The sequence below is a fragment of the Durio zibethinus genome, chromosome 13 (assembly GCF_047325235.1).
Source record: "Durio zibethinus cultivar Kanyao isolate XHJ-2024 chromosome 13, ASM4732523v1, whole genome shotgun sequence".
In the NCBI taxonomy this organism is placed as follows: Eukaryota; Viridiplantae; Streptophyta; class Magnoliopsida; order Malvales; family Malvaceae; genus Durio; species Durio zibethinus.
Window position 1 is genome coordinate 25,038,986 of NC_143174.1, and position 11,014 is coordinate 25,049,999.

The 11,014-nt window shown below is 32.5% G+C and overlaps 1 protein-coding gene across 1 annotated transcript; it reads right to left on the minus strand.

Annotated features, from left to right (window-relative positions):
• Positions 1-9,954: 9,954 nt before the first annotated feature.
• On the minus strand, positions 9,955-10,750 carry LOC111304243 (protein CHLOROPLAST VESICULATION). Its single transcript, XM_089742497.1, has 2 exons — positions 10,452-10,750; positions 9,955-10,365 (listed from the first exon to the last, which is right to left on the minus strand). Exons 1-2 carry the CDS (start codon positions 10,547-10,549, stop codon positions 10,041-10,043), a joined length of 423 nt encoding a protein of 140 aa, XP_089598623.1. The 5' UTR covers positions 10,550-10,750; the 3' UTR covers positions 9,955-10,040.
• Between the last annotated feature and the right edge of the window lie 264 nt (positions 10,751-11,014).

Consider the following 11,014-nt stretch of genomic DNA (forward strand, 5'->3'; position numbering starts at 1 on the left):
TTTTTTTTTAAATGTTAAATAATCCGATGATGGAGCCTATGCAAGTGAAACAATAGTTTTCTTGTATACTCTTGAGGTGAGGTGATTTTTCTTAATTTTTTGCCAAAATATTTGAGTTAATTAAGAATAATTTTTAATAATTAATTACTTAATAAAAATTTTAAAGCTTATTGGATAACATGAAATTAAGCTAGTACCATCTTTCGATGGGTGTTGTGAAGGTGCTATAACCTTCCTCACGTGTAATTGTACTCTCAAATCATGTTCTAGTTAATAGATCCGAACCTATTCTTTTAGGGACTCTTGTCAGGCTTAGGTGTTCATTGAAAGGATAGATTCCTTAGGTGATCAATCGCACATAAATAAAAAAAATTTGTGACGACTCTTTAAAATTAATGTCTAACGATAGATCTCTAGATCTATATGTTATGACAACCATGGAGTTCTATTTATAGAGCTCCCTTCATAGCTCTATGCTTGGACAGATGGCACAGGGTCGGGCAGGAAGGGGTGTCATGTACGACACGCCATCACTGGCCCCTCTACCCTTTTATTGTTTCTTCTATTTTGTTTGGCTTTGGCCCTGTGCCTAGGTAGGTGGCATAGGGCTTAGCAGAGGGTGGTGCCAGTGGCACCACTGGCACCACTAGCACCTCTTACCTCTTTTGTTTTTTCTTTTCTTGTACTTTTTTGTTTGTCTTTCTTTTTTTGTTTAATTTAACAAAAAAATAAAATAAAATAAAAAGCAAGCTGGGCCTAAACAAGGAAATCGGGTCTCAGGCCCGATTGGATCTAAATCGGATCTCAAGCTGAAAATCAAGTTATAAGTCCCGAACAAATTTAATGTCTACAGATAAATAGAGATTTAAATTAAAATTTGTAAAGTATTTTTTTAGAATAAAATTGTGAGATTTTGAAATTATAATAATTCGCAAGTTGAATATGAATATTTATAAAAATAATAGAAATAAAAGACATAAAAATAACATGATTTGAACTTTTAACAAAAATTATATATAAATTTAATAAAATAAAAAAATTTATTTTATATTTTCGTATTTATATAAATTTGATATGTAATTTTTATATAAAAATAATAAAATATACAAATTATTAATATTTTATATGATATAAAATATATAAATTATCATATGTACCCCCGTCTCAACCTTCTCTCCCCAACTGCATGCGAGACGGTTTGTAGCCAACTTGTTTTTGAGAAAATCTCACCACCAACACTTTTATCTTGGAATTTCTTCAGCTTGCTCAGCCTCCTTTCTCTCTCGATTACTATTTTGTTAACATTTTTTTGGCTTTCTTTATTCTAGTTGAAATTTGGTATACAACTATTAGTTTCAATCCATATTTTAAAATTTTATATATAGCTCATTAATTATATAGTCCATGAGAATACCCTAATTAAAATTTATGATTATGGTTGGGCCAATAGTTGATTATCTTATACTCTGCAAATTGATATATATGAATAAATTTTTTTAATAAAGATGTCGTAGTTTAATTTATGTTGTAAGATTTAAATTGAATTTAGGATACATTGAATTTAATTTTTTGAAGATAATTACATAATCTATGGTGTTAAGTATATGTTCAATTCTCACTTTATTTACCAAACAAGAGAGATTTGAAAGAGAAAGAAAGTGAATTTTAGTGTTGGATCTCTACTTAGTAAGAAAGAATAACAATTATTTCTTAAGATATTTGAAAATTATTGATAAAAGTTTTAAGTTTTTAAAAGAAGAAAAAGAATTTTATGACATTATGTATAAGTAAAAATTATAATTATAATCAAATAATTACTTTTGATATATAATTTTTATTAAAAATTTAATAAATTATATCAACATAAAATCTGAAAATCATCACATTTTCTCTTCAATGAAAATCCAGTCTTTCTCTTCAAATGTATGAAAAGAAAAATCTAAAATCTACCCTTTCTCTCGGCTTCAAATGTAATAATAATAATAATAATAATAATAAAAGAAGCTGCAACATTTTATCTTAGAAAGGAGAGGGCATGAGCAATATTTGGCTACTAATGTGTGAAGTCTGCCTTAGCCTTTAAAGTTTGGGCCTATTGAGTTCGGGAGCTCCAAAATTTTTTAAAATTATCAAAATATTTATATTTTAAATATACTTTTAAATTTATATTAATAAAAATTTTTTATTAATAATTCAATATTTTAAACCAAATTAATCTCGAATTTTGAAATCTCCATCCAAAATTCGACTTACTGATAAATCTATTTATAATATGGGTTCCATTAAACACTTGCTATGTGTAATTAAAATAATATTTAAATTTTTTTTGCATTTAATGTATTATTTTATTAAATTCGAGAGTCAGTAAAATATTAATTATTTTTTAAAATGTTACTTTAAATATATTATTTTCAAAAAATCAATATCAATTTAATATATGGTGATGGGGCCACTGGCTGGTGTACGATATTAAATGGGAAGAGGCATGTACGGAATCTCAATGTGCACAACACACACTGAAACTATTACGTCATGGGAGGGTCCGTTCCCGGGAGTCCGAACGGCGATGATGATGTCACATGACATAACTCCACGTCACTTCTGCCAGTCACGTGGCACTCGCTTTAAAGTCCCATCAGCCCAGGAGACCCAGACGATCGACTCAAGCGCACCCCTCTCTTCTGACACTTGAAATGACCAAAACAAGCTTGGCACCTTTGACTGTGATATAATGCGACTGAGCGTTACCGCATTGCCAACCCGGGGAACACGTTTAGAGGCCGTCGAAACGACGGTCCCGAGGATTAGTGCACTTTGATTTGACGGTCGAGGGCATTTTCGTCATCAAAATAGCATGATATGTGTCACCGAGTCAGCTTCCACTTCATCAAGCCATCAATCATCCTTTACCAGTTATGGAAAGATATCACTGCAAGTTTTAAAGCTTCGAGTTTGGTTTTGATTTGCTTTGTTAAGATCCGTTGGATTGGGCCTCAAAAGGTGGACCGCGCAGAATCTGACGGCTGGGGATGGAAGCAAAAGGCTGGTGAAGTACTATTCACTTTTTTTTTCTTAAATTTCTGACAATTATTGGAGTTTGGATTTTGTGGTTTGTTAATTAAAATTTTTTGTGCACTTTAGCATTTCCATTTTGATTTTCTTATTTATTTTTTTAATAATTGTGTTTGCTGAAATGTGATGACATCACCAGAATTTTGACCAGTCCTACATCATTTTTTAATATTTATCTATATATTATTAAAATTAATAATTAAAAATTACGAATTTAAAAAAATTTAAATGCATAGTTTTTTTTAAATTAAGTATATAATAGAATAAAAAATTTAAAATAAATTATAAATTTTAAAATAATAAAATCTTTAAGCATTCTTTTACTGAGTGGTCTTTAACCTTTGTTTGTTTGTCTAATTTAGAATCCATTTGGATTCTTCATTTTGATTTAATTATCGAGACAAATGAAAAGGGTATATTTCCTTGATTTAGGATCCTTGACTATGTATGTGAATGCTAAATATTTGCATTTTAGATTTTCTTTTTCTTTCTAAGAAAAAGGAGTGTGGGCCTCTGAGAGTGGGGCCTAGAAGACTAATCAGAAAGTGGAAATTGCCATAGTTAGTGGTATGTTCTGAAAAGCCCAAGATTGAGTTGCAGAGCCAATTTCTGAACAGGCCCAAAATCTTCATGAAACCATTAATTTATTGTTGGAGCCGCAAGGGAAAGCAGACGAAATGTTGTCAGTATGAATTCAAGCATGGAAATTTGACATGGATGATCTAAATCTTACACAAGCATTCCTGCTTGCACCAAGCAACTTGGTTTCTTACTTTTGGGCAGTATCTTAACGAATCATATCTTCAAAGATCCCAAACCAAAGGAAACATATCTGCAACATATTGTAGTGAAAAGAGATCACTAAAGGCGTTTGCATTGGCGATTGGTTCCTGGGAAAAAGTAAGCTGTTGGTGTTCCAAAATTCTTGCAGGCGATGATGACTGCGTGATTACGATATGCGATCCTTGAACAACGAGGCCCCATCGGGAAGAATATTTTGGTTTGGGGATTATACTCTGATCTAATCAAAACATTCATCAATGGAAGTTCTTGTTCTAGCTAGGTTATTAGGTCGTATATTTAGGTCATGATAACCAGGGGGATTGATGTGTGTGCAGTTCACTGCATGCCCCAACAATTCAAGTTGTGTGCTTTTCAACTTGTTCATGATTGTTATACGTACCATTTATGCTTACATGTTATTGGTTACAGCCAGAACCTCACTTGACTGATCATCATGTCCGATTGCTCATAAATGATACATCGAAGGTTACAGTTAGAACCTCACTTGGCTCGTGCCTGACTACCCATAAATGACATAGAGGTGGATAATGGTCACAGCCAGAACCTCACTTGACTCGATTCTATACTAAAAAAGATGCCAATATTCTTCACCACCCTACCATTCTTAACTAATTCTAGCAAGGTTTCTTCACTTCAGCGATAGCTTGCTTTGGTGGGATCTTGCTAAAACCTTCCTTTTCAAAACCATCTAGATTTCTAGCTTATTTATGACAGTGATGATGTTATGTATCCAACTTAAAATTAATTGAAAATAAAAAAAATGATTCAATTTGAATATAATATTACAAATTGGATAGTTATTAGATATAAGATAGCATTATTTTAATAGGTTTCCTATCATGTATAAGCGAAAATGAAAAAAATTTATCATATGACAAATTTAGAAAGGGTAATAAAAAAAAAATTTTAATTTTGATATCATATTAAGTATCTAACTTAAAATCAATTGACTGTAAATAAAAAAATTTAATTTAAATAAAAATTTATAAAAAATTAAATGCTTATTAAATATTAAATACTACCGCTTTAACAAACGAATCTAATATTTTATTATGTGATTCTTCACTTATAATATATATAAAGAATTTTCACAAAAAAAAGAGTTTTTCAATTTTTTAAATGACCATAAATATCTTACTGTTAAATGAGGGTCCGCTCTGATTTCCATACCCCATATATCTCAAAGCCACTACACTAATAAGAACCTCCCCAAGATGACAACGCCCACAACAATCCAAACAAACCATTGGCACCATGATAGTTTTAAACAGGAAATCAATGATTTAATAAATGCCATAATATATAGTTTGCAAGGCTTACCTTAAAAGTTAATTATGAACCAATAATTTTAAAATACAAAACACTATAAAGGGATTTTGACGCATAGATGAAAAGTGATGCTAATATATTTATTGGTAATGCAATATTGGTTCCTCCTTGGCAAGAGGAGGGACAAGGAAATGAGCGAAGCTGAAGACAACGCGTGGAAGATTCTATGTCAGGTGATCCAGGAAAGGGTAAATTCAAAGGGATGATACTGATATTGGACGTTTCATGTTGCAGAAAAGACACGAGAGGGAAACATAGCATGCAAACCCTAAAAGCTAAGACCGCCTAGCTGCTACTTGCTTCAGCCTTTCATGCCGGTTATCAAATTAAATGTTGAAAACAACGTTCATGACCACTATGCTATTTGAAATTTCAAACCAAATGTTAATGTGCTAGCTTCAGAATTCAGTCGTCTGCCAATAATGATGATCATTTCATTTTTTTTATTTAATTATAATAGATGTTTAAAATATCTCTGATAACAGAATTTCTTGTCGTTAAAATTTTATATGCATATATATATATACATACATATAAAAAAATAATATTACATAATTAATTTTTTAATTTTATTTAAAATAATATAAACAAAAAGCTTAATTAAAGAACTTTTATATATATATATATATATACATGTACAAATTTAATATAGCTTGCTCAGTTTAAGCATATACAACTGGCCTTATATATGTAAGTACATATCTGTAGCAAAAGTACTTATTAGTATCAAATGTCACAGCAAGTTTACTCGTTACTACCAAAGGTTAAAATTTCTTAACAAGGTCACTTTCTGATGGCCAAATTAATATACAAAACCAATGCAGTGCTCAAAGCAGAGTAGTATTGCTTGTGTCGGTTAGCAATAATACATGGCTTAGCTGCTTTCGCCATTTTGATTTCGTAATTGATTATTCATATACAATATTGTTCTCGTTCTTGATCCTGTTTTGAGGAGGAAACAAATATGTGGTTGACGGAAAAATAAAGCCTAAGTTTTGCATGACTTATCAATTGTCAGTTTAGGAGGAGGAAGTAAATATGTGGTTAACTCTAAGCCGTTGAACTATGTTCCCAGCATCCAAAACTTAGCCATTCCAGCAAGGAAAAAGCATGGTAGGAAAAGCACTGAATGGTCTCTCCCTCCTAAAGGAGTTTGGAAAATAAATGTTGATGGATTAGCTCCTGGTAAGCCTGGTCCTGCTGGAGTTGGAGGTGTCATTCGCATCTGGATAGGGGAAGTAATTTTAGTGTTCTCCAAGAACGTTGGCGTTAAGGATTCGAATCTGGCTGAGCTACTGGCTGTTTTTGAAGTTCTTACTATTATGGTTAATGCCAATATAGACCAGCTTCCAGACATCATCGTAGAAAACGATTCCAAAGTCGTCACAGCTTGGCTCAACAAAGTAAGTGACTGCCCCTGAAAGTATAATAATCTACTGAGCAGGTTGCTTAACCATTTTGCTAGGATTAAGAATATTTCTTTCATCCATGTTTTTATAGAAGTTAATTACTTCCCGTACTCTCTTGCTAAGATGGGAGAGCATCGAACTTGTGATTTTGTAGCATGGCTGTAATAGCTAGTTGATTATTAATAAAATCTTATATTTACTTTTCAAAAAAAAAAATTTGTCAGTTGTCATCTGGGATAGGATCTTAGAACGTATGGAAGGTCTCCTTCATATCAGAAAAACATTAAGAGGTTGGTTGCAAGAGTCAACAGAAACCAGTACCTCTATCCTTGGCTCGATTCAACTTGATTAGATAACTTATATATATAAAAGATTCTAGAATTTCAAACCAATACCTCAATCCTTGGTTCGATTCAACTTGATTACTTATTTATATAAATTTATCATTCATTTAAACTCGGGGTTTTCTTAATATTATTATACATTAAATTTTTAATTTTAACAATCAAATTTTAAATTTTGACATTTTCAAATACAATAAAAAATAAATTTATTTTTGTTGACTATCTCTTGGATAAGTGCAGGAAAATTTAAGGGTAAATTAAAAATTCAAAAAAGAAACTTATTTTTTCAACAAAATATTATATATATATATATATATATATATATACAGATACTTACCATTATATATTCAAGCAATCAAGAGTCTTCATGTCTAAAATTTACGTATGGTTCTTTATTCTTTAGGGTCGTAGAATATTATTTTATGAAGTGAAAAAAAAATCATTTATTATATTAGAGGGATATATCTAGATATTGTAGTTTAGGTCCTCGAAAGAAAATTTCTATTTCTTGGGCTTCAAATGGTCGGTCCATTGCAACCAAACGCAAATGAAAAGCACCCCAATCACCCAATTCAGGCTTAAACTTTCTCATTTTCGTTTGACCCATTGAGCCTGAAGGCAGAAAAGCACGACAAAGATGATCAATTTCGGCCTTTTTCTAAGCCCAAAATGAAACCCAAAAATCAAAATTTCCAGGCATGGGCCCAGAACTCAAGCTTCTATGGTCCACCATGGCTCCTCCATAGATATTCATTTAGTTTGTACTGCATATGTACTACTAACTAAACCCAAATAGCACTGTCATAACATCTAGATCTGGGGATCTATCGCTAGACATTGACTTTTGGGAGTCGCCACCAATCTTTTTTATCTAGGTGCGATTGGCCACCTAAAGAATCTGTCCTTTTAGGGAACACCTAAGTTTAAGGGCCCCTAAAAGAATAGGTTCAGGTCTACAAACCAGAATAGAGTTCGAGAGTTCGGTTACGTGTGAAAAAGGTTATAGCACCCTCACAACGCCCATCAAAAGATGATACCAGCTTAAATTTGTGTTATCCAAAAAGCCTTAAAATTTTACCAAGTAGTTAATTGTTGTAAATTATTCTCAATTGACTCTAATACTTTTAGCAGAAAATTGAAAAAATTTTCTCACCTCAAGAGTATGCAAGAAACTACTGTTTCACTCGCAGAAGCTCCGTCGTCGGATTGTTTAAAGAAAAATCAAAATCAAAATCAAAATAGGAAGGAAAGAAAGAATGATTGTTCTTGCGTAGGAAAAATTGATACTTTCAACTTTTCCCCGAAAATATTTTTTTGGAAATTTTGATTTTCAAGGAAAATTGATACTTTCAACTTTTCCCTAAAAATATTTTTTTTTGAAAATTTTGATTTTCAAGGAAAATTGATACTTTCAACTTTTCCTCAAAAACCCTTTTTTTGGAAATTTATTTTTTTAAGAAAAATTGATACTTTCAACTTTTTCCCAAAAATATTTTTTTTTGGAAATTTTGATTTTTATTTAAAGAAAATAGAATAAATAAATAAATAAATAAATAAATAAATAAAAGTAAAACAAAAATAAAAATAAAATAAAGATAAAAAGAATATTAAATAAACCTAATCTAATAAATAAAAAATAAAAAAAACAAATAAACAAAGAAATGAAAATAAAAAAAAATTCAAAAAAAAAAAACCTGGAGCGGCTCAGATCGCGGCTCGGCTCGGCTCAAGGAAGAGAAAACGGCTCGAGGGGTGGCTTGGGAAGCTCGGTTCGGCTTGGCTCGGAGGGGGGCAGGCACGCACGGGTCAGAAGCGGGTCGACGCTCGGGTCGGGTCGGGTTTCGGTAAAACACGCGGATCCTCTGGTTACTTAAGGCCAAAACGACGTCGTTTTGAGAGGGTATAAAAGGCACTTTCCTTTGTTTTTCGGCAGAACGTTCCTCCCCTCTCTCTCTCTTCTTCCTTTTTCCTCTCCTCTCTCTCTAAAGGGCCTGAAGAACACCGGTGAAATTTTCGTCGGATTCTGAAAAAAGTCAATGGAATCTGGAAAATTCGTCGGAGGTTCGCCGAAAGTTTGCCGGAAGATCACCGGTTTCTGGGATTGTTCGTCGGGAACTGGGCAGGTCGTCGGAAACTTCAAGGTTCGCCGGAATTGTTGCCGAAAAATGCAAATGTCACCGAAATTTTAGTCGGAATCTGAAAATTTCCCAGAAATTTCCAAAAAAATTTTTCGTCAAAAATTTCTAAAAAATTATTTTCGATCCCTACAGCTATCCTAACTCTTCTCAACCTTCTTTAGCCTTCGAAAACTCTTCTATACACATCTTTTCTCTCAAATTCAGTAGCTTTGCTCACTGTTTTCTCTGTGTGTCTTCATCTGTTCCAAGAGGTGCCTTTTATAGTGATTGATCAGGAGTTCCTGATCAATCCCAATTCCTCCTTGGACGGGGGATTCAATCTTTGAATCCAATTGGACTCTTCTGATTGAATTCCCCTCCACAGTGAGATTCTTCAACTTATAATCTTAGCCCTCAAAAATAAAAATCAAAATAAAAAAAATACTAGATAATTAGAAAAGATAAATCAAAAGATATTATAGTATAAAAAAATAAAAAAAATAATATCTGATAATCGAAAAAAAATCAGATAAAATTGACAGATAATTTAAAAAATAATAATAACAAATAAAATAAGATAAACCCAAAAATATATTACAAAAAAAAATAATAATAATATAATAATAAATATATAACTATATAAATAATATACATATAAATCTATTCTAAAAAAATAAATAAATAAATACAGATATACATATATTAATACATAATAATAATAATAAATATAAAAATACATAAAATACAAAAAAAAATACAGAATTGAATTGGACCTTACCCATTTGGGCCTGGACCCAATTGGATGTCTACAAGCACCAATCTAGTACTACATCTCCAGCCTTTCCTAGCTCATTTCCTCAATCTCAACTGAAGAAAACATGAAAGTAATAATAATTTTATACCATTTGTTAACTTTGGATGATATACAATTTCCAAGTGTTGATTTGATCTACAACATTGTAGAATTACATGGAGAAGCAACTGTTTCTTGCTTTTCTGGTTACTGTCACTTTGACTGCTGGTGCAGCATTCTTGGAGAAACCAATAGCTTCCCATCTCCTATGAGCAGATGGCCTCGGGAGATTCTCCGGCACAATCGTCTCTAGCGAATTGACACGCCATGGCGGGCACATTCTTTTATCACTCCATCTGGATACACTCGAGCTTGATTCTGTGGCAATTGAGATTTCTTTAGCAATGGCGTTGCTGTCACTTATGTCGACTTGTAATCCAATTACCATGCAGGCTATTCCTAATACACATTGCTTTCTCCATTTATCATCCCTCAGCCTAAAACAAAATGAATTGGACAGAATAAAAGTGTCAATCTTGCATGCTATACAATAATGGATGTATGCTTTTATTTGTTGACTCACCATGCAACTTGGGATGCCTTGGAGTTTGAGGAAGTGTCTAAACCATGAGTTGGAGTCGGAGGGCAGACGTTGAGGCAGCAACTGGTTGAAATGGCCATTTCTCCGCCTCTCTTCCTTGCTCTCCCCCAAAGATATGAGTTCTACTAACAATTATGGCAAAAAGAGAAGGAGTTGATTTAATATTTATCAAGGAGTTGTAACTTGTTACAAAGGGCCGGAGGGTTGTGAGTTCTCGGAGTTGTTGGTGGCCAGACCACGGCAGCTGACAAGGACCCAAAGCTGGCCATTAGTGATTATACCACGTGGGTTGGACCCTCCAATCAAGTAACCTTTTTGCTTGCCGTTTGTTTCCTAAGAGACGCGTGCGGGCAACAGTTTCCTCTAGTCGTTGCTCGTTTTACACAACAGCCGACGTCAATAGTGGTAGAGACGTTTACTATTGATAATTTAAAATATAATATGATAATATTATATGAATATAATATAAAAATAAAAAATTCAAAATTTTTTTTTAAGTCAGTCGGTGGCATTTTACTTGTTGGTGATTTTTTTTTCCTTCTAAC

What these genes read in the sequence shown, in the direction of transcription:
- LOC111304243 (XM_089742497.1), bottom strand. Translation starts at nt 10,549, where the DNA reads ATGGCCATTTCAACCAGTTGCTGCCTCAACGTCTGCCCTCCGACTCCA. An exon ending in AAGGCATCCCAAGTTGCATG is followed by an intron (nt 10,366 to 10,451) that starts GTGAGTCAACAA and finishes ATTTTGTTTTAG; the next exon opens with GCTGAGGGATGATAAATGGA.